This window comes from Cicer arietinum, chromosome 4 (assembly GCF_000331145.2).
Source record: "Cicer arietinum cultivar CDC Frontier isolate Library 1 chromosome 4, Cicar.CDCFrontier_v2.0, whole genome shotgun sequence".
NCBI classification, from domain to species: Eukaryota; Viridiplantae; Streptophyta; class Magnoliopsida; order Fabales; family Fabaceae; genus Cicer; species Cicer arietinum.
In genome coordinates, this window is record NC_021163.2 from 7241343 (window position 1) to 7265316 (window position 23974).

Sequence of the window (23974 nt, forward strand, 5' to 3'; positions counted from 1 at the left end):
AAAAAATTCAAACACTTTACCCCCACACTGAAAAATCCGGAAAAGTAAGTTTTCGGAAAATTTAGTTTTTACCGGAAATTTCAAGAGGATTGAAATTTCCGGTAGTTCAAAATACATACCAGAAATTTCAAAAACGAAATTTCCGGGAATTTACAACTACCGGATTTTTCAAATTTCCGGTTTGCCTCCCGGAAATTTCGTTTTTGAAATTTCCGGTATGTATTTTGAACTACCGGAAATTTCAATCCTCTTGAAATTTCCGGTAAAAACTAAATTTTCCGAAAACTTACTTTTCCGGATTTTTCAATGTGGGGGTAAAGTGTTTGAATTTTTTCTTATTTTGACTTTTACTGTTTTTTTAGGGTTATTTTGGGTATTTTACAACAAAAATTTTATGTTGGGGGGGTATAGGTTTAAATGGGGGGGTACAATAGCCAATTTTCCTAAGTTTTCTATCAAATGGCCTGGCCCGGCCCGCTTTGGCTCGTAGGGTATGTAAATATGAATTAGCTAGTTTGGCTGATTCATTTTGTTAGAGGTCGTGTTTTATTAAGACTGATTCGTTTATTATAGACTATGGGGACCATTGTCTCCGCGCGACTTCATCTTTTGTATACATATTTTATTTTTAATTAATAAAAATTAAAACAAAAAACTATTATCAATCACCATATATAGATCATAAAATAAAATTATAATATATAACAACACCATCAAATAGAACTTGATAGCTTTCAAAGCACGAGGATAAAGTTATAATCGATGTTTGTTTTAATCGACGACAGTCACGAACAAGGCTGAATTGGCGAATGTGTTGGATTGATTGTTTTAATTTTGATCGACGGTGAAAGCACCACAACAATATATTATTTTTTATTTTTAGGGGAATACATTTTCTTTGTAGTTTTAGTAAATTAGATTTCCCTTCCTTTCTTAATTATAGTCAACCTATTACTTTTGTTTTTCAAAATCTCCTCAAAAAAATACTTTTAAAAGTCTATTTAGAAATAGAAACAAAGAAGAAAAAAAATTATTATTTGAATCATCCCAAATTTATTAATAATATTTTTTTTACAAACACTATTTTTTAGTTGTAGTAGGATATGTCATTGGGTCGGTATGGCCCATCCCATTTTTTAACGTGGGCTAAATTCCTCGAGCAAAAAAGATTCGTTCATTTTTTAATATAGTTTTTTAATGTCTAATATATATTAATATGTGGGTCAATCGGGTGGTTCGGCCCATTTTAACAACTCTAGTTCTAAGCACGAACTATAGAGTGTCTGGATTGGCCATCAACTGGACAAATTTGGATTAGGTGTAGTGAAATTGTAGGCAAAAACATTGTCTCGACCATTCGATCAAAATTGAACGATCCAAATTATTTGTAAGATAAAAAGTTGGACTTTTATAACAAATGGTATTTCTTACGAGTATCTTAAGTGGATTTGACTTCTCTAAAGTTAACAACTCTCTAAAAACAACTCACTTTAAAGAATAAAGTAATAATATCAATTATATATTATTAAATGAATGATTGTTATTTATTGTACATGCATGACCAATCATGAATGGTTAAAATGATATCAACGATTGATTTACTCGTTTTAGAGGAACCACATTAATCTTAGGCTATGTATGGATTGATGATATGAGATGGAATGTGGTGGAATGGAAGAATAAATCAATGTTCCATTGTTTGAATTGCTAAAAAGAGGATGGAATGGAGTGGAAGATGATGTAATGTATTTTATACAATTCCATCACTTAGCTTCTTTTTGTTTCTCTCAAGTTTGAGATACGAGATAAAATTATAATTTATTATTCATTTCATTATAAAATATCTAAGCAATAGTGCAAATATTTTATTTCATTATGTTTTACTCTACTCCATTCCATTCCTTCCCACTCCTTTCCATTAAGTTCATTTTAAAATACAAAAACTAAGCCTTAAAAACATGAGTTAAGAAATCTATATAAGAAGAAAATTTGTCTTAAAAATCTAAGTCAAATACCTGTCATTGTAAAAAATATGTTTTTCGATACAAACTTACTTATTTAGATTGCTTAACCAATGTTCTAGTGATACTTTATTAATATTCTTCTAAAACAAAATGTCAGGTTGTCTCTGTTGAAAATAATCAAGGAAATATTCATAAATGAAATGGTCATAAATAAATGACAAATAAATGAAATAGATAATAAATAAAAACAAGATACAGAGAGTGACCCACACAAATAGATAGAGAGGCAAAAAGATAGATAAATGGAGTAAATTATGGCGTATTCGATGTTTGTATTGAAAGTCTTCTTTGCGATGTAGTATAAGACGTGTTTCGTTTGTTGTAATGACGATGCAAGTATAGAATGTGAAAGACTTACACTTGTGGTGGAGATTGTTTGGTATAAGTGTGAGTGATATTAAGTCTTACATCACCTATGAATGAGCTAAATATTGAATATATTAGAGATATGACGTCAAAGTCTCTTGTAGTTGGAGAATAACTAACATTTTGTTGCTTTCACGTGCCTTCGAACTCTCCAACGAACATTAGTAAAGGACAAAAATTTTAATTTTTGTTCAATCTATCTACCATAATTTTGTTCAATTCCATAATCAATTCTAAAATCAAAATCGAATAACCGGAGTTCTAATGTCCGGTCTTTTATTTTCAACAAATCAAACACACCCATAAAAATACGAGAAGACAAGGAGTCAACTACAATTTTTCAACACAAACTATTCACTATGTTGTTCACTCGTGTTTATTTAATGTTTTAGGTGTTAGACTAATGGCTTAATTACTCTTTTAGTTCTTTAATTTTTTCTTATAGGTTTCATTTTAGATCGTTAAATAATTATATTTTAACCTCTTAAATATAGTTTCGATAGACAATTTGATAATTTCTATATGTTTTATTGAAAATTTAGTTTTATGACTATGATGTCATCTTCATACATACACACCCATCAACACCACTTTTATTTATTTATAAATACCCAAACAACACAATTGTAAACTTCATATCTCACATCCAAATCTTTCCCACCAAACCCCAACCATAGATATGCCCATCAAACAAAATCACATTTTCATCTTAAACCCAACATCAGACTACATTCTCATGGTAACATCTCGAATTTTTTTTATCCAAAAGTATTACTTAAAAAATAATTATTCTTTAGAAAAATTTATGACAATATTTTTAAAAGTAAGAATATGTAACATTTAATTTATTTAAATAGATGAATGTTAAATATTCTTATCTTTTTTAAAAAATTGTCGTAAATTTTTCTAAGTAATAAATATATTTAAGTAACGCTTTGGATAAAAAATCTGGAGCGTTACACTCATCACTTCTACCTTATTGTAAATGTCAAACATTAATCATATCAAGTTTCCTTTTCTCTCTATGTACAATTAAATACTAAACCACCTCTAAAAATCAAACCACATTATCATCTTATACCCAACACTACAAGAAAAAAAAAACTAAAAAAGAAAATAGATCTCAAGACTTATAATTTAAAATATGGATAATCAAGATTCTAACATTTGAGCTTTGGTGGTGGCGTCTGACAATTGCAGCAGCTGTCACAGACCCACAATGGTGGGTGTAGAGAAAAGATGATAGTTGAGAGAAATTAAATTTAGTCTCAAAGAAGATAATCTCTGTTTAGAAAATCGATATTTATTTTGAGCATAAGATGCATACATAAATTTTTAGAGTGTCAGTATATAAAATTAATGATATAAATGCAATTTTTAAAATTCAGTCATGCTATAATTTTTTTTGAGACCTTCCCTAATTAGAGTACTGGATCAATATTCTAATTGCACGGAATTATGGTCTATTGTGATCATAAAACAATAGCAAATGATCCTAGGTTGATTATAGTTTATTACAACTCACTTTTTTCTACTTTATTTATCTTAAAGTTGTTACTTTTATTTAATTTAATAAAATACGTAAATTACGAAGAAAATAAAATACGATGAGAAGTTGAGTGATTAATCAATTAAATGATTACTCTCTGTTTACTTTTTATGTTTTATGTTGATATTCACTCTAATCATACATTCAGAAGTAAATAAAATTAAGATAAACACACTTTAACACGGTTAAAAAAGTGTTTGTGTGGATGCTAGTATTATAATAAAAGATTGTTAACAGGGCAGTATTATATTATAGTAACAAAAAAAAAATGAATCTCAACCTCCCAAATAAAATGCTGTAAAAAAAATATCACAAATAGAAAATTCAACTATCATAATCATCTAGATTATAATTTATAAAAGAAGAAAAAAAATGTGTTTTTTACTTTTTACAACAATAGAAAAAGTGTTAGCCCTGACTGCATATTGAATATGTCCTTTCGGAAAAAATAAAGGTAGAAGAGGACAATAAATAACCTTTTTTCTGATGCGTGAGCAAATTAATATAGATATTTTTAAAAGATATGGTTATTAATCAACGATTCTCACTGGAAAAACGCTGGAATAAGCTTTTCCTCCAATAAACAACCAGGTGAAAATCATAGTGGGAAGTGCATAATTGAAAAGTCCTTATTATTTATTATTATTATTCCCCTTGATTCACTTTATATCATATAGCACATGAAAGTAAAGTGGATGCTTTTACTCACACGTGTGTGTCTAAATACAATTGTAAGCCGTTGAATAAAATGAATATTTTATGAAGTTTAATGAATCAAAACAAAGAGAAAAAAGAACACAACAGTATTTCATATCCTTCTATGAAAACTTAATACTCACTATTTTTCCTTACTCAAATCTGGATAAGGACGACTTTAGTCTAGACTAGAAACTGAAATTGACACGGCCCGGTATCTATCATATCATCACTGGGAAGCAAAACCCAAAAAGTAAAAGTAGGGAGGTGTAGGTTCTATAGGGATGTAGAAGTCCAAGATAATACTACTAAAAACTGCATAACACATTTAATTTAATGCTAGAGATATATTTAAGATAAGATTTTAATTCTATAGTATTGGATAAGTTTATCTATAAATTCATAAAACTAATCAATTTTCACAATCTTTTTTTTGAAGAATTTGACAAAAACAAATTTCATAAAAGGTAAGAAGATCCGACTCTCATATTCTTAGGTCTTATAAATTGAAAAAGAAAATCTTATTGATAGTGGTGAATCAGGTTCCTGATAAAGATTAATTATCCAATAACATAGTTAAAAAAACCAACAAGAATTACTTTTAGTTTTTTTTCTTTATAAACAAAAGGTCTTCTAAGAAATGCCTAAAGACATTGGTTAATTATCCTATAAAAGAACAATAATATTAATGTAATAAATACATAATTTTACAATACAAATTTACTTGTTTTGGTATCTTTAACTATGCTCACATTTCTTATAATTTTCCATAATTGCACTAGAAAGTAGAAAAGGACCAGTTAAGCGGTTTCGGCTTCGTCATGCTATGGTACACCAAAATATCAAGCTTCCCGCTCGGATATAAACACAAACATTTGGCCTACATAACTCACCACATTCCCCATTTCCCCAAATCACAAAATGAAGTACGTTTTGATCACCGGAGGAGTTGTTAGCGGCCTCGGCAAAGGCGTCACCGCCAGCAGCATAGGCGTCGTGCTTAAAGCTTGCGGCCTTCGCGTCACTTCCATCAAAATCGGTTCTCACTTTTTTTTTAGCAATTCAATTTATTTGCAATTGTTTCCTATCATGCACTTCTTCTCAATTTTATTTTTGTTGCAGATCCGTATTTGAACATAGACGCTGGAACCATGTCTCCTTTTGAGCATGGAGAGGTTTTTGTTCTTGATGATGGCGGAGAGGTTTTTTTTTTCTTTTTCCTTTCCATTCCTCTGCGAGTTTTAATTTGAATTTATAATGGTTATGGAAGAGTTCTATTTAGTTATTATTAGTTTATTTATTTTACTTTATGGCTTTTGACTTGTAAAGGTTGATTTGGATTTGGGAAATTATGAGCGTTTCCTTGATGTCACGCTTACAAGGGATAACAATATCACCACCGGGAAAATATACCAGGTGCATGCTTGTTTCATGTCTTTCATGGAATTAATTTAATTTAACAGTTAATACTACACTTTATGCTGATTTTGATTTATTGAACTAACCGTTGTTTTTTGTTTCGTGTGATTATTAGTCTGTTCTTGAGAAGGAGCGTAAAGGGGATTATCTTGGGAAAACTGTTCAGGTGATACACTGAACGTGTGCGCTTGCTTTCTATTTATATTGTTGATTGCTGGCTGGATTCTTTGTTTTATGGATAAAGAACTAATAACTGAGTTGATGGGGTTTTAATGAAATAGGTGGTTCCGCATATCACTGATGCCATAAGAAATTGGATCGAGTCGGTTGCTGTGATCCCAGTCGACGGAAATGAAGGCCCTGCTGATGTCTGTGTGATTGAGTTGGGAGGCACTGTGGGTAAGATTTCTCATAACGGATTATTCTTCTGTCCTGTTGAAGTTGCTTTATCCGCTTTATTCAATTATGATGGAGCATAATATCTTGTTTATCTACAGGTGACATTGAATCTATGCCATTTATTGAGGCTCTGCGGCAATTGTCCTTTCAAGTTGGTATGCAAAAAGCATATTTTGCTTTTAAACTAACTTTACTCAATACAGTTTTTTTTTGCTGTTTATAGTTATTACCCCATGTACACGTTAGTTGTAGCCATGCTCTTTTGTCAAAATTATTAACTACTAGAGTCTGTGTTAACTGTTCATTGCCCTTGTGTTCGACAGGGAAATAATTTTAGTAATTTTTTTAAAGTTCCTCTAATCAACACAATATTAAAAGGTTAAAGTACTTTTGTCTAACAATATGTAGATTTTACTGGTTTTCTATTGCACAATACATATAATCCAAGTACTCAGGTAAGCATGAGTTTGCCTTTGCTTGATAATCTCAATTCAAATTTTATTTAACTGTTTGTGTTGTAGCATTATTATATAGTTCCTCAAGTACACTGCTATTGTGGTGTTGCATTAATGTATAGTTCGCTTAAGTATACTGCTATTGTGGTGCTGCTGAATTCATTTATGTATAATAATGTGTATGAAGTCCATAGACTTCAAAATTTTCAAAAGTATTGTTGTTTGATACTTATATACTATTGATACACCCAATTTTAAAAAATAATTTGAAAAGAAGTTATTCACCGATACATTTGGGATACGATTGATACTTCAGGATACAACTGTTGGAGTACATACTCTTTTTATTCATTGTTTGAAGAGAATCAAAATGGAGACAAAAAGGATACAGAGTTTAATTTATGTTTGTTCCAACCTTTGACTGTTGTCAAGGAAAGATGACAGATATACTAAAGGAGGGACAAAGTTGTGGGACATGCACTTGATCATATTGCTAGACTTCTCAAATCTTAAAAGTCATCATTTTATGGATGTTGAGAATGCTGGTGATGAAATTGAATAAAGTCAAAACTAGTATTTGTAGGCAATTGAATAAAGTCAAAACTTCTTTTATATAGGCCTAATGATGTTTTTTGTGACATTATGACATTGATTTGGGAAAAAATATGTAATTTTGGTGACATTTGTTATGGTTTTTATTATGATCAATATATAATATGTACTCATATAGTTATCTTTACATAATACAAATTTCACATTTTCGTATAGCCATGAAATATCATCTTGTCTTGATACATAACATTTTCACTCATTATTCCTTCTCAGGGCCTGACAACTTCTGTCTCATCCATGTTAGCCTGATACCAGTGTTGGGTGTAGTGGGGGAGCAAGTAATACTTGATTACTCGTGCATTACAGTTGCAGACTTTAATTTTTTTATATTTTTTATTTATTTTTCCTCATTTTGAGTGAAATATCCTTCTTCCAGAAAACAAAGCCTACACAACATAGTGTCAGGGAACTGAGAGCATTGGGCTTGACGCCTCATCTTTTAGCAAGTCGCTCTGCTGAGGTATATCATATCACCAGTTGGTGCCTATATGCAATTAAAATTGTTAATCTGTGTAACAATGTTTGCTCCAAAGTCTTCTGGTAGTAGTATTGCAGAGAAAGTTTGCTCGCTCAATTGTTCTTAGCATGCACATTGTCCTGCTTTTTTCTTTTTAGCCATGTGAATTATGGATATTGACCACAGTTATGAAATTCAGGCTCCACTTTTAGCAATGAAAATAATTATAACCATTATTCTGCATCTGGTAGTCTAGAAATCTTTGCTGTATTTTTCATTCCAAGTCTATGTGACGTTCTAGTTGGCTCTTTCAATCTTAGTAAATGAGTAGGTACATGCTGTCAGGAAAATTTGGGTTTACCTGATTCTCTAGTGATAATACTTGATAATCCATCAAATTAATGGCGATGATTAAATTGTTGTTGAATATGCTCGACCCCTTTTATCCTTTAATATGTGTTTTAGATTTAGACATCCTTGAAGCATATTTTTTTGAATCATTAATCTATTACTATATACTCAATGGATGAAGAACTTCAATGAAATTTCCATTTCAGATCAACATCCAATATGGTCTTTTTGAAGGCCTGCCGATGCACATGAACACACATAAACAAACTTTTAATCTTCATTTTAAAATTGTTGCCTGTGAAACAATTTAGAAATTGATCAGAAGATCATATATTTCTTGGTTGGTTGATTATACAATCACTAATGCATTGAGTCCTATTTAAACACTGCAGTTAAGTGGACTTCAGTAAGGGTAGTACTAGGATGGTTACTGTCACAGCGAATGTTTTTTATATGGGTTTTATCATCCCGTGTCATAATAAGACCTGGTTGGTACTGTGTCTTTGTTTGAGGAAATCTGGTTTCTTGGTAAAGGCGCAAAGCAATAAACAGATTGTGGTAGATTGTGATTATCATGATCAAGGGTTAAAGCTGTGCTATTGCTCAAGCATCTTACATGCTTATGTCGATTCAACAACTTATGTGACATGACATGGGTTTTGCTCTTGCTTCTCCTATGAGGTTATGGTCTGACAATCAAGTGGCTACATTTTAATGGATCATTGCCTCAGTAATTCTATGTTTAGGAGAATACAGTGGTTGATTGAATTTATCTGCTTATGTTCATATTTTTCCCCACGAAGTTAACGGGATATTTTAGTGTTTTTCAATTTTTTTTTTTTTCTGTTTGATGTTAGTTTGTCTATTTTAGTAGCTAAAATACTGTTATTCAATGCACAGCCTCTGCTGGAAGCTACCAAGGAAAAACTCTCACAGTTTTGCCATGTTCCAGTAAGTTAAGCTTGGTTATTTTCCAGGCAAGCTTTGACTTACTAGTTATTGATCTATATTTTCTGTATATTTTTTCACAGGTTAACAATATTCTGAATATCCATGATGTACCAAACATTTGGCATATTCCCCTGTTACTTAGAGTGAGTATTAAATTTTTGCCATTGAAACTTGGCTACTTGTATTTTGTGTAATTTCTTTTCTCTGAATTTCGAGCTTCTATTTTCAGAACCAAAATGCGCACGATTCGATTTTACAGCAGCTTAACTTAGTTAGGTGAGTTTTTGATTTGTCTTTTATTTTCATAACTGCCAAAAGCTTTGCAATATCACATTTAAAAGTCGTCATGAAACTTTATGTTGGAAAAAATCCCCTGCATAAATCTGTAGCACTCTAGATATATTTTTTCAAGAAAAGAACAGGAGAAATAGATCTGGAACACATCAAAAGCCCTCTTCTGGTTAAGAAATTTTTTATTTGCTTATAAAAAGAAACTTTCATTTTATTTGAAAATTTGATTAGTCTTTTCTATTGCAGTTTTAGAACTCTTTGCCTGTGATGGACCTTAATGCCTTCCATATTTGCTAAATATAAAATATTGGCCTTAGATAGAAGTCTTGTCCAAGCTGAATGAGGTAAATTGAACAAAAAAAACTTAAGGACATAAATAGAACTTCAAATTTGCTAGTACAGTAGCTCATTGGGGTGACTGAAAAACGTGTGCTGCAGTAAATCTAACATTAGCACACTCTTTCTAGCACCTCTTAATTAATGAGAAAATTTGAAATGTCTTTTCTTACAAATTGTCTTTTCCTTGCTCTAATTAATGAGAAAATTTGAGATGTAGCCCAATTATAAAGAGTGTTTTGATAACATTCACAACACAGGAATGCAATGATAACTTCAGTATTTATCTTCCAACAGTTCTCATATCCCGTATTTAGGTTGATCTTATCCCGTTTTTAGCCCAATATTATTTAAATTTTTGAAAAATTATAATTGATATATTGGGAGATCTCTCAATGGTTTGAACTCATAATTAAAATCTGAACAAAATCCAAACACAGCATACGTCGATCGATCGTAATTGGGAATATCCTGCTGGATATTTTACTTGTTTTTCATTTTTTTTATTTAAAAATATATTGATAATTGGAAACATTAGTTTGTATCACTTTTTAATTCCTTTTCAGCCACGCCACACCTCCTGATTTGCAGCAATGGACTGAGATGGCTGAGAGCTATGATAATCTTACTGAATCAGTTAGTACCGTATATGCTGTCTGCAATAACCTTTCTAAATTTATGACTATTTTGTGCATGTGAATGAGAGCATTTTGGAATTTACAGGTGAGGATTGCGATGGTGGGAAAATATGTTGGTCTAACAGATTCATATTTATCTGTTGTAAAGGTGTGCTAATCTTTACTTCCATTGATATTTTCCCAAGAATAGCAGGATAACAGTATGTGTTACGAGAAAATTGATTTAAGATTAGTGTATTTTCAATGTAGCTACCAACACGGTTAAGAAATAAGATGATAACATTTAAGTTTTTCTTTAAAAAATTTCTTTTAAGTTTGGTTCTTCCCATAAATTTGATGCCATATTCACTGCAATAATCTGAGTTTCACATTTTTGCTGTATTCTTAAAACTGCTATTACCTATTGGTTTATGCATTCTTTAATTTATATAATCTAAAGTGTATATGTGTATATATCACTATGGAACATCAACATATTTGGATTGTAGAATGGTAGTTTTTATTTTATTTTATTGAACACAGGACTTTTTGGTTATTCTTATGTCATTGAAATATACTGAATAGTTTGATTTTTGTAACGCCTCCTTTGTTTATAGGCCCTTCTGCATGCTTGCGTTGCATGCTCATTTCGACCATCAATTGACTGGATTGCAGCTTCTGACCTTGAAGATGACAGTGCAAAATCAGTAATGATTTCTTTCAAATTGCTTTTGAAGAAATTTGGTTAATTCTCATTATGCAGGTAGTCTGACTTATTTTATTCTATGTTTTGTTTAACTCTTCAGACACCAGAAGCACATGCTGCAGCATGGAAGACTCTGAAGGTACGTGCATCAGGAGCACATACAATTTATGGAAGTTTAGCCTATTATATCTAGCAAATGTGGTGGTAAAAATGTTGAGGCCTTCTGTGTTTAGTTATGCGATCCTGCTATACTCTAGGTGATTTTTAGTTGATAAATAAAATAACAACATATTTCTCCATGTATTTAATATATATGAAGGAACAGCTGGACTATCTGTGATGAAACTAGATTTCTAGAATTTAAATTGGGCTTAACTCTACATTAAAAAACTGGCGTGTAATGTGAAGTGAGGGATGCCCAGTGCCCACAGTTCACTGCATATAAACAGGGAATGGACACTCAACTTTTTTTCCTCGTGTTTTAATCTCCACCTTTAAAAATCACTTTTTCCATCATCCTCTTTCTCTCTCCTTTTCAATGGATGGTGAGGATTTCAATGGACCCTGATGCTACATGAGAGGATCTACTCCTCATATAAACACTATTCAATTATATCACTATTTAATATAGATTTCTCAATAGTCAAAACACACCTCTAACACTTAGCATCTAGAGTGTGACATGATTAGCCCAAATTTAAGGGTGGGAATAGGCCAGACTAGGCTTTGAAAGGCCTGAGCCTGGCCTACGATTAATTTTTTAGCCCTGTGTCTGACCTAAGGACTATTATAAGCTTTTTTTCCGGCCTGACCCGAAAGTTTATTTAAAAGCCTATTTCGCATGAAACCATTTAAATAGTACATTTTACATTTTTTTAAATAGGCTAAACTAGGTTTTATATATAAGGAAAACTAATAAAATTATACTTTCTTTTACTCAATAAATACTAAGTTACTAACAAATAACAATGTTAATAAATAATATATATATATATATATATATAGGTCGGTCTATCTAAATTTATTTATAAGTCTGTGTCTGACCTATTTAATTTAATAGGCTTTAAAAAAAGTCTAAAAATCTAATATTTTTATTAAACAAATTAGGTCAAACTAGACTTTAAGTAGGTCAGATCATAGACCCTAATGGATGACCTAGCCTATTCCCACCCCTAAGCCCAATGGATATAGAATAGACTCTGAATAGTATTAGAATTTGTGTTGAGTCTACTCTACCTCACCAAAGAAGATTTCTGCTATTGAATTTGTTATCAGTGATTTTATGGGAAGCTTTACTTGCAGAGTGCGGCTTGTGTCTTGGTTCCCGGGGGATTTGGAGACCGTGGTGTGAGAGGTATGATGCTAGCTTCCAAATATGCCAGAGAGAACAATGTTCCTTACCTGGGGATTTGCTTGGGAATGCAAATTTCTGTAATTGAGTTTGCTAGATCAGTAAGTAATTTTCTGTTTAAGCGATATTTTGTTTTTCAGGACTACATGCTTTTCTTAATAATTCAACATTCATGCTTAGGTTTTGGGTTGGGAAAGAGCGAACAGTATAGAGTTTGATGCACAAACACCAAACCCTGTTGTAATTTTCATGCCAGAGGTAGGCAAACATTTCTGTCCTCACCCTCACCCTGCTCATCTTCCAATTCATTTTTATTTGTTGTAATGTCTGCTAGTCAAAAACAGGGTTCACGGACGCATATGGGAAGTACCATGAGACTTGGATCTCGAAGAACACTCTTACAGACACGTGATTGTATCACTTCCAAACTGTATGTGATGTAGCTAACTCACTATGTAGTATTTTAATGATTAATTACATATTGAATAAAGAACAGGTTATATGTCCATTTGATGGAATAAGCCATCTCTCTTTTCCGTTAGATAGCTTTTTTCTGGCTGCATCTGCACGTATTAAGTCTAAGTCTCAGACTCCTTGTTTCTGGGCCTGTTTTTTTGTTCTGAACGACACATGTCAATAATGATGTCTGGCATCAGGGGATGGTTTTATTTTTAATAATATCAGGACTGATTCAGTACGTTCTTTGTGATATTACATCTCAAATGAGCTTGGGATTCAATTCTCCCTTCACTGTAGATTAGGGGTTTCAAGGGAAGGGGACACAGCCTACCGTCCAAACCTACATTCCTCCACTTACCCTTCCTAACAAAAGGTGAAAAAAGAAAAAGAAAATCTATCAGCAGTGTGATTATTTTCCTTTGTATCTTTTGGATTTGAAATGATAACCTGTGTTGAATTTTTTTGATGCACTAGTGTGTAATGTGTTCTTACTTCCGTCCATATATTCAATTCATTGATCCTTTGTGTGCTGTATTATACTCTTCAGTTGGAATTACACTCCATTATGTAGCTGCTTTTTGTGATCAGATTATGTTCTCAGCACTAATTTGTGCATGTTAATATCTTTGCATGTTCCTAATTGATAGGTACGGCAATGCAGAGTATGTGGATGAACGGCATCGTCATAGATATGAGGTTTGGCTGAGAACATTCTTTTTCAGTTATTGAATGTTTCAGAAACACATGCAATGCCTGTCCTCTAATTTAGTATTGTCATTGTTTAGGTAAATCCAGATGTCATTGGAACTTTAGAAGAAGCTGGTCTAAAATTTGTTGGCAAGGATGAAAGTGGGAAACGAATGGAGGTATGCTTCTGCCTGGACAGGGTTTTGATGTTAAACGATGTTAACTAGAACGATAGTTGAAAACCTGGTAGTTACAATTAGAATTGTAGCATTTGTTATCCTGTGACTGTGTTTCTATATTTTATTAATACACATAATTCACTTCTTTTATTGCTTGTTTTTTTGCATAGAGAATGCAACTGTTTTCTCAGTTTTAAGAAATTCTCTCTTGTGCAGATTTTAGAGCTTCCAAGTCATCCATTCTTTGTAGGCGTGCAATTTCATCCTGAATTCAAATCTCGGCCTGGGAGACCATCTGCTTTGTTTTTAGGTACTTCTCATTTATGAATTAGCATTTAATACCTCATGAACTATATGAAGTACAACCCAAGACATTTACATCATCCATGTAAATGTGGTCTGTTTGGGCCTTCACAGCACTCTTGTGGTTGCTTATCTTCCTATGTAATTGCTTGCTTAAGATTAAATACTCACCGCATTTCACATGCGAATCAATGCTTGAAATTTCTAGAAAAATTATGAGAAGTTAAAGAATTGGTGTTTAAAATAATTGAGATAATTGATTCCTGTTTCGATTATGTCTACTCTATTAAATATTATGATGCTGCACCTGTACTGCAGGTCTCATATTGGCGGCAACAGGGAAGTTGGAAGCACATATTTCTAGTATTCATGAAAATGGAAGTTGATGTACGATTCTTTACTATAGGACTCATTTCAACATTACTTTTCTAAAGTAAACTGGTTATCTAAGGGAAAATAATTGGGAGGGAAGGGAATGGGAAGTGGGAACTGAAGGAGGACGAATGGGAAACTCTAAAGTGGAGTATGTGTGCAGCTGCCCCATGCTTCTCTAGGTTGGTTCTCATTCATATCATTTACAAAGCAATCTTATTTGCACCACGTCCATTTAGTTCATCGTTAGAAGTCCTTATATTAATAATTTTTAATATTAAATTAACTTTATGATTGAGGAGATTCTAAAAGGGTGCAAATACTGGTATATCTGCAGTCGTAACTAGTTAAAATCAAGTCACGGTATCTTGAGTAGTTAGTTACTTTGTTGAGCTAAGGAAGTCCTTTCCTTCCTTGGCTGATTCAGCGCTTCCTTTCCTTCCTTTGCTGATTCAGTGCTTGCTTGCTGTGGAAGTAATGTGAATGCTATGTCTTCTTATATAACATCATTTCTGTCTTCTTTTTTTATCTTTATTGCAGAATAAAAGAAGTATTGATGATCATTTGATATTACATAGAGATCTGAAGGGGAGCTAATTCCTTGTCTACACTATAAGCATACTTTTCATTTCAAAGCTGACCATTAACCTGACATTTGTGGATTTATATATTACTCTAAGACAGTTTAAGATTGTTTAGTTGTTCAGTTTACCATGCCCCAAATGTACATGCTTCTTTTCTTTTTATGCTCGCTTATTAGGTCTTAAATTTTCTTTGTTCAAGAATTGTAAGTTAATAGGTGATTCACGTGTATTCGATATTTATTTTCTTAGACTTGCGTTATTTACCTGCACGATCATTATGAAGGTTCATTAAGATTACATTTTAAAGGGATGAAATTGTTTGAAGATGATATTACAACTACCGATGAATTCTGTCCCATGAATTGTGGTCGATTCTTAAACCGATTAATCTGGTTCTCTGAATCTTTGTAAGTTTCAATAAACTTGAAGAAAAAAAAGGCTTTAAAATGATAATAAAGGATTTACACCTTGGATGCTATGATCAAGGTTGTTTTTGTAACAAAAATGATGCCATTTTAGCAAAGGTTCTTTAGTCTATTTTATCACCATCATTATTGTGGAACCATTTTATCCTACCTGCACCCAATAATACGAGTACTTAAAGAGTTAATGGATTTCCTCTTCAGGGTTGATCAGGGTCATAGGCAACTTTCAGAAAGAAAAAAGAGAGGGATATGAACAAGGAACAATTATAGTTGCGACATTCTTTAAAATTGAAAAATACGTATCACCAAAAAAAATTATAAAAAATAAGTAGTAATCCTGTAGTATTTATTGAAATTACAGCTACAAAAAATACAACAAATGTAAATACTAGAACTCTGTAACAGCTCCTTGTATTTACAACATCCCGCAGTATGATCTCTCCCTCATTTCATGAAACTATAAAGTTCTATTGATCATAGCATCAAAACTAAAATCAAAGAAGAAAAATTGAAGTTGATTGCAATAATACAAGAAAGTGAATTTGCATCTATTAAAGAATGTTCAATTCGTGTCTCTGCTTGGTGTTTCCTTGTATTGTAAAAGAGAAATCTGTCTCTGAAGTCTCATTTGCTTATGGAATTTAGCAATGAACTCATCAGCACGTTTATCTATCCCTTGTACATCTACTTCTTCACACCCTTCAACTCCATGATTATAAAATTCATGATCATATTCATTACTCTTTCTCCCATTATCATATTCAATATCATCATCATCATCATTAAAATCATAGTCAAAATCAACATGTGGTTTTATACACGGAAGATGGAAGCGCATGGATGATGGACGATACATCTTGACATTGAAAATAGGAGTCTCATCAAAGGAAAGTTCTCGCTCAAAGTAGTGAATCTGTTTTGTGGGTGTGTTTGTGTGTCCTAAACTCTTCAAGTATTTTGGTACAAGACGTAGCTCCGTAACTAGCTTCCGCCTAAACACACTACTTTTACGTGCCCATAGTAATGAGAGTCGTAGGATGTTCCATGCCCTACGACCAACGTTACGGTTCTTCAAAGACATATTCTGTTGTAATCGTTAATGTATGCTTGAATGAATTAACAATGTAGGTGAAATACAAATTGGGGAGGAGTTTATAGTAGCTATAGCAAGTGATATATGGAAATTAACTCTTTGGAAGAAATGGTTATGATGATGATGTGCTGTGGAAAACGGTGGTTGCTCTTTTATATATAAATAAAATACATGTATATATTGGGATTTAGGACGCGTAACGTGGTGTGAGAAAGGGACAGTGGATGTTAGTCTTTCAGTTTAATTAGTTTCAATATTATTAAGTGTGAACTGTGAGCGGGAGTCAAGGACGAAGTGCCAACTCGTTAAGGACACGTCTTTATTGTACGCGGTTGGAGACTAGCTGGAACATTTTTTGTTTACTTACTATTTTGCCCTTAACAAGTTTATATTGATATATCTTTATTATCTAAGTTTTTAAAGTTGTATATGTGTTTAAATAATTGTAGAGAAAAAAAAAATAGTTTATTTATAAAATATAAAACATCTTTTCTAAATTATAGTATAAATAATATATAAATATAATATTTGATAAACTTTTTAGTAATTAAATGTTTTTTATTACACTAATTATCACCGAAAAAACTAATGTCGCAATCATAATATTACTTGAAATCGTCTAAAAATGATTTAAATGAACTCATATGACATGTATGAGTTAATTAATTTGCCTACCATTATTGGTTTTATTTTAGTAAGGGCTATTTTAGTCAAATGAAATGATGTGTTAAATAGAGAGATGGGACCCACGGCCACATGAAATGAAGAGCGCTTTTAGTTGGATTTTGTTGGAACACAGTTGAACGCCGCTTGCTTTCAAATTAATTAACGTCACACACACAACACATTATTATACAGATTTGTTGTTTAAATAGAAAGTTGAGGCACTTTGTTGTACAAGTAAATACAAATTGGGGAGGAGTTTATAGTAGCTATAGCAAGTGATATATGGAAATTAACTCTTTGGAAGAAATGGTTATGATGATGATGTGCTGTGGAAAACGGTGGTTGCTCTTTTATATATAAATAAAATACATGTATATATTGGGATTTAGGACGCGTAACGTGGTGTGAGAAAGGGACAGTGGATGTTAGTCTTTCAGTTTAATTAGTTTCAATATTATTAAGTGTGAACTGTGAGCGGGAGTCAAGGACGAAGTGCCAACTCGTTAAGGACACGTCTTTATTGTACGCGGTTGGAGACTAGCTGGAACATTTTTTGTTTACTTACTATTTTGCCCTTAACAAGTTTATATTGATATATCTTTATTATCTAAGTTTTTAAAGTTGTATATGTGTTTAAATAATTGTAGAGAAAAAAAAAATAGTTTATTTATAAAATATAAAACATCTTTTCTAAATTATAGTATAAATAATATATAAATATAATATTTGATAAACTTTTTAGTAATTAAATGTTTTTTATTACACTAATTATCACCGAAAAAACTAATGTCGCAATCATAATATTACTTGAAATCGTCTAAAAATGATTTAAATGAACTCATATGACATGTATGAGTTAATTAATTTGCCTACCATTATTGGTTTTATTTTAGTAAGGGCTATTTTAGTCAAATGAAATGATGTGTTAAATAGAGAGATGGGACCCACGGCCACATGAAATGAAGAGCGCTTTTAGTTGGATTTTGTTGGAACACAGTTGAACGCCGCTTGCTTTCAAATTAATTAACGTCACACACACAACACATTATTATACAGATTTGTTGTTTAAATAGAAAGTTGAGGCACTTTGTTGTACAAGTAAACGTTTGCTTAATTTTTAATATATTATTTTAAAATAATTAATATATTATTTTAAACAGTTCATTACAGTTCACAAATTATTTTTAATATATTATTTTCAAGGACAAATTATTTTTAATATATTATTAATAATTATTTTAAACAAATTATTTTAATTTTTAATATATTATTTTAATTATATTATCTAATTAATATTATTTATATTATTTTTTTAATGTAATATTTGTTATTATATATTTATGATATTAATAATTTATCAATATTTAATAAAAAATAATATATTAAAATAATATTTTTTCTTTTATCATTATGTTTTTCTTAATTTATATAAAATGATTAAATACTTCAAATCAAAATGAGTAATTATTATTTTATTTTGGAGTGTGGACCCACTACTCCAACAACCATCCCGCTGTTAGAAGTTTTTTACAAGGTGTGGCAGTAACAAAGGGCTTTAAACCAAAACTACAAACACATCCAAATAGCTTAGTGGAGCACAGCTAATGTTGGTAATTAATATTAATACTATTTAACTGAAGGTGAGATTCAAACTTACAACCTCACTATTCTTTAACTTTACCGTTCCATCCATCAAGCCTATCATGGGACATACTTGACTTTCCTTTTCTATGCATGTTTAAAATCATTCTTTTCTTGATGCCAACAAAAAACTTTAGTGTTTCTTATTGCGGGGGTGACAATAACCTAACAAGATTCTAACTACTCATCTGTATAAAAATATATATTCTAATTATACATCCATTTCACATTACTTAAAAAAGATATTGCAATGCATATAGTTTCTCTGACGTTGAGAAGTCAACGAAAATACATAGAGCACAAAAACTAGAAATGTAAAGGTGTCTGAATGGGTTGCTGGGGTATATTGAGTCATAAAATGATTATTGATTTGATTCCAACGATGTTACTAGAATTTTGTGGTTAGGGAGGGAGATTTAGGAAGTATATTGATAAATAGGTCGCGAATTTGATTTTTATATTCATCAAAATATTAACAATATTAATTATTACTATTAATTGTCGTAAAAAAATCATTTTATATAAGTAATTACACAATCATTTAATTATTCATCTCACTTACAATTTCCCATGCAATTCTTGAAAATATTCATAATAGAGAAAATTCTTTTAACTGTTATAGTTGCTATAAATAACATTAAAGATAACTCTAAAAACATATATATCAATGAATACACAACATATTTTCTACTTTTATCTTTTAAAATTATAAAAAGATCGATAATATCTGTAATTTTGAAAATTCATTGTGGGAGCATACATCTAAGAAATAATTCTGAGAGTGACTATCTAGTTCAACTGAGAAGAATTTAAAAGATAAAATTAAGTTAAATGATTCAACATCTCTTTATCAAATACAAAAAATAAATCTTTTAGACATAAACAATTAACTAAACACAAAAATATCTCAATATTCACTTCTATAAAACGACTATTCAATCAATCATTTTCTAGAATAATTAAACTTAAAAAGATTAAAAAGATAATGTAAATTAAAAATTATATTTGTTTTGCTATATAAATATTTTAGTATGTCTGGAAGGAATCATTCATTTAGAAATGAAGTGCTTCTGTATGTTTGAAAGGAATCATTCATATTTGTTTTGCACTTTGACTTGTTTGAGTAAAAAAACATTTTTTATGACGAATCTGACCAGGGTGATGAACGGGGTGGTTTGGATCGGATCATGGGGTGATGAACGAGTTGATTTGAATTGGGATGTAATATAATATTTTCAAAAGGTTGCCAAATGAAATAAACAATTAAATGTTTGATGAAAACAATTTCATAACTTAAACTAAATTCTATAATTTTTAATTTTAACACTTTAAATTGAAACACTTTATCAATACATAAAATTCTTAAACCACATAAACAAATTAATGTAATAAAAAAATCACATTTTTTTAACATGTCGAGTCAGTGGATTCATGGGTTTGAAATCTAAGTAATGTTATCTAAACCTCTTTGGGCTTGATCAGGTTAGAATCCACTTGAATTAATTTGGGTAAAATACATTTTGGATTAATTTGGGTCACTAAGTTAAGCGTATCGACCAATACTAGTGAACAATCATAGTAATGCGAGATCTAAAGTCCACATGTTTTAGAGAAAAAAAATGTTGTATTAATAATTAAAATAAATTAACATAAATATATGTAGTGTAAACTTTTTTTTCTTTCTTATTAACATTTTTAATAAGTGTTCCAATGATTAGTTCATTACAAAATAAACACTTAATGATTAGTTCCAATGACGACGTTAATGCTTGTTGCATTGCACGCTAATTGAATATAAAATAAATACTTCTTTACTATCATAAATATATTTAAATAATAAAAGACTCAACTTAATTGTAGATGCTTGAAAGAATGCATGGCATTTCTCATAGTAAAATACTACTAATTAGTAATTTTGTTTCTAGAGAGAGAAAGTGTATTTTTAATATTGGTCAACGCGCGAAAGAAGACCAGTTCAAAATGAATGAGAGCAACAGAAATTACCGGTATCAATTAGAAACATCATTCATTTTCATTCTCTATTTCATCCAAATCCTTCGCCTACAAAACCGCCCTACACAATCACCATTCTCAAACACGAGGCTATTTTGGTCATTCTACAGTATGCCACGTAACTAACAAAATAAAAAAAACGACGGTTAATTAAATTTGTTATTAAAGAATAATTAATTATTATTTAAACTTGGTTTTTGTTTCATAAATTTCCCACCACAGTGATTGATCTCGAGGTCCCTAATATTCTCCCCCTGCTTGTAGCAGGAAAACGCAGGGTGAGCTTAAAATGTCACATTAATATTAATAAAATCCCATTACCCTCTCTTCTCTTTCTCCAACCTTTGTTAATTGTTCCATTAATTATATATTTTAATGGAGCAAAAGGTTGAGAACGTCATCGTTAGCTTTAATCCAACCATCCTTGATCCTAATCCTCAACCCAAATCAATTCTCAAGAAAGGAAAAGGTTCCAAAAATATCTTCAAAGTTGCACTCTTCATGATGCGAGGGCGTTCTCGTAAATCTAAACCGATTCTCCCCGTTGATGATGAGTCTAAAAGCATTTGGAGGAAGCTTGTGGGGTCCATGAGACCCATGCATCTTCAAAGCAGCGATTCTGCTTCTCCACCGCAAATTCTCAACGATCATAAACTTAAAAATGTGGTCACTGAAAATGCTAATAATATTAGTGTTGATCAATATTATGAAGATGGGTTCGATTCGGCCTCGGAGTTTCCGAATTCTCCGGGTAGTAGCCGATTCGCTTCGGCGGCTGGTAGTCGGTACGCTTCGGCGGTGGGGCTAAATGAAATGGTTGAAGAGGATGAGGAGATCAAAGAAGAAGAGATTAATGTGAATGAGGATCATGGGGATGGTGATCACATGATTGATGCTAAAGCTGAAGAGTTTATTGCTCAATTTTATCAAGAAATGAGGTTGCAGCGTATGGATATTGTGGATCATCGTTACAATGAGATAAGTATGAGATCATTAGGATTATGATTTGCTTAAACATTGCAATGATCATCAATGTTGTGGTTTCATTCTTTGTTTAATTGCACATGCATGCATGGATGCATGGATGCATGAGATCCTTAATTCTTTTTTTTTTCTTTTTCTTTTTCTTAGAGAGATGGGCTTGTAAACCCTTCTCGACAAAATAAAAAGTTTATACGTACCCAAAAAGATATACATGTATAAAGCGTTGTATCCTTTTTTCTTGAAAAAGAAAAATATTATTGAGGGGACACTTTTAAGGCCAAATTAAAGGATCTTTATTTACATCTCATTATATATTTTGCTTTTATCACCCATGTGGAGTTGAGTAAGAAAGACCAGAAATTTGAGCCGGTGAGTTCAAATAAATTTATTATTATACATAATATTTTTAAATTTTCACCTACAATATATAAAATCATTACAATTTAAAAAGTTTTACTTTTACTATACAGTACTATATAAGTGGAGTGCATGTTAAACATTTAATGTTGAAATATATAAACGCTCTCATCAACTTAATAGTTGCATAGCTTTATTTTGGGAAGAACACGAAGACATGTAGGCTATTTTTTATTTATTGAATTACAGTTAATTTGAAAGAATTAAATTGCCGTGATTTTGATTGTACGACTTTCTACTTCCTTTTATTGTGTTTGATTTATATATAAAGATTTTGGTGTGGATTCAGGTTGATGAGTCAAATCATCTTTAATATTTTTTCAAAAAATAAAGTCATCTTTAATTTAATTAATTTCATCTCACAAAGTTTTCTTGAATGTGGTATCCATTGTTATTATTATTAGATATTAGATAGTTAGATGTACTACTACCTATGTCTATCCTAATATGTTGAATTAATATGAGTTTTGTTGCCTAAGACTGCAGTGTCCTGTTTATCAAATGAAGCTTGAAGTAAAAGTCAATGGTCCACTCACAAGTACCAGGAGATTTTGTTTAAAATTTGTTCTAATTAATTAACTAATTTTTGTTTAAATAATGTTTGTACAACTAGACAAACTGGTTGAGTAAAATCATGGAAACGACAAAATTCTTCTTCAAATAATTAATTAACTAATTAATATAGAGATGGTAAATTCATCTATATATTCAGATACTTTTACAGATATTAAATATATAAAAAATTACTTTTATTAAATTTTCTTAATAAGATAGATTATCAATGTAACAAATGCATAGTAATTTGTTTTTACAAATAAATTAATTATTTTAAACAAGAGAGAATAAGATATCCAACATATGTTAAGTAATGATGGTTAAATTTGTGTTTAAATTTCCCTTGTACAATCAATGAAATGAAGGCATATTAATAAAAACTTAAGTAGGAGGTCTTTATTAAAATCCAAGAAATGAAGGCAACTCTACGGATTTATAACATTTACCCTAAAAGTAATAGCTCACATACCAACAATACAGAACCACAGAAAACAAGACAAAAAAAGTGATGGTGATAGTATTGCAGATTTGGGCAGTAGCCACAACACAACACACACAAGTCTTCTCTGTCTATGTCTTAGACCGGAATATTATCTTTTCATTTTAAATATTTTTTTATAAAAATAAAAAATAAAAAATAAATAGAACCGCAAAGAGAGAATACGGGTGGGTAATTAGTATCCATGGACAATCCGGGAACACGTATGTTTGATCCATCGGATTCCACTCCGGAGCGTAGCTTTAACCTTACCCTCCACCGCATAAACCTTATACCTAGCTATTCTCTTTCTCCTCTTCGTCTGCGCCCCCCCAAAGCTCCAAGGCTTCTCCACCGATCCTGCTCCACCGTGACTCGCCCGAGTTACCTCACCATACGACTCAGTCCGACTCGCGTAGCCGTAGCTTTTCCCGCTCACGATCTCGAGCCTCCTGTCACCGCTGTATGGACCATTATCTGACCCGTACCCGTACCCGTACCGTTCCATGAAATGAAACCCTCACAAGATTCAAGGAAT

General features: G+C 31.4%; 3 protein-coding genes across 4 annotated transcripts; 2 read left to right on the top strand and 1 right to left on the bottom strand.

The window, feature by feature from the left end:
• Window positions 1–5379: 5379 nt before the first annotated feature.
• Window positions 5380–15412, top strand: LOC101509067 (uncharacterized). 2 transcript variants are annotated; one of them, XM_004495863.4, is made up of 23 exons: window positions 5384–5674; window positions 5758–5837; window positions 5965–6051; window positions 6170–6220; window positions 6336–6453; window positions 6552–6608; window positions 7734–7798; window positions 7897–7980; window positions 9229–9279; window positions 9360–9422; window positions 9509–9555; window positions 10473–10542; window positions 10630–10692; window positions 11141–11230; window positions 11330–11368; window positions 12532–12681; window positions 12761–12838; window positions 12925–13010; window positions 13687–13735; window positions 13825–13905; window positions 14122–14215; window positions 14527–14762; window positions 15121–15412. In XM_004495863.4, the coding sequence occupies exons 1-22, from the start codon at window positions 5557–5559 to the stop codon at window positions 14592–14594; spliced, it is 1689 nt and encodes a 562-aa protein (XP_004495920.1). In that variant the 5' UTR covers window positions 5384–5556; the 3' UTR covers window positions 14595–14762; window positions 15121–15412. The 2 variants fall into 2 exon arrangements, with proteins under 2 accessions (XP_073222959.1, XP_004495920.1); XM_073366858.1 differs by lacking the exons at window positions 13687–13735; window positions 13825–13905; window positions 14122–14215; window positions 14527–14762; window positions 15121–15412 and having other exon boundaries at window positions 5380–5674; window positions 12915–12998.
• LOC101509395 (uncharacterized) lies at window positions 14525–16841 on the bottom strand. The gene has a single exon (XM_004495864.4). The coding sequence runs from the start codon at window positions 16668–16670 to the stop codon at window positions 16152–16154; it is 519 nt and encodes a 172-aa protein (XP_004495921.1). The 5' UTR covers window positions 16671–16841; the 3' UTR covers window positions 14525–16151.
• A 4370-nt stretch (window positions 16842–21211) lies between these two features.
• LOC101509716 (uncharacterized) lies at window positions 21212–22268 on the top strand. The gene has a single exon (XM_004495865.4). The coding sequence runs from the start codon at window positions 21378–21380 to the stop codon at window positions 22005–22007; it is 630 nt and encodes a 209-aa protein (XP_004495922.1). The 5' UTR covers window positions 21212–21377; the 3' UTR covers window positions 22008–22268.
• The last annotated feature ends 1706 nt before the right edge of the window (window positions 22269–23974 follow it).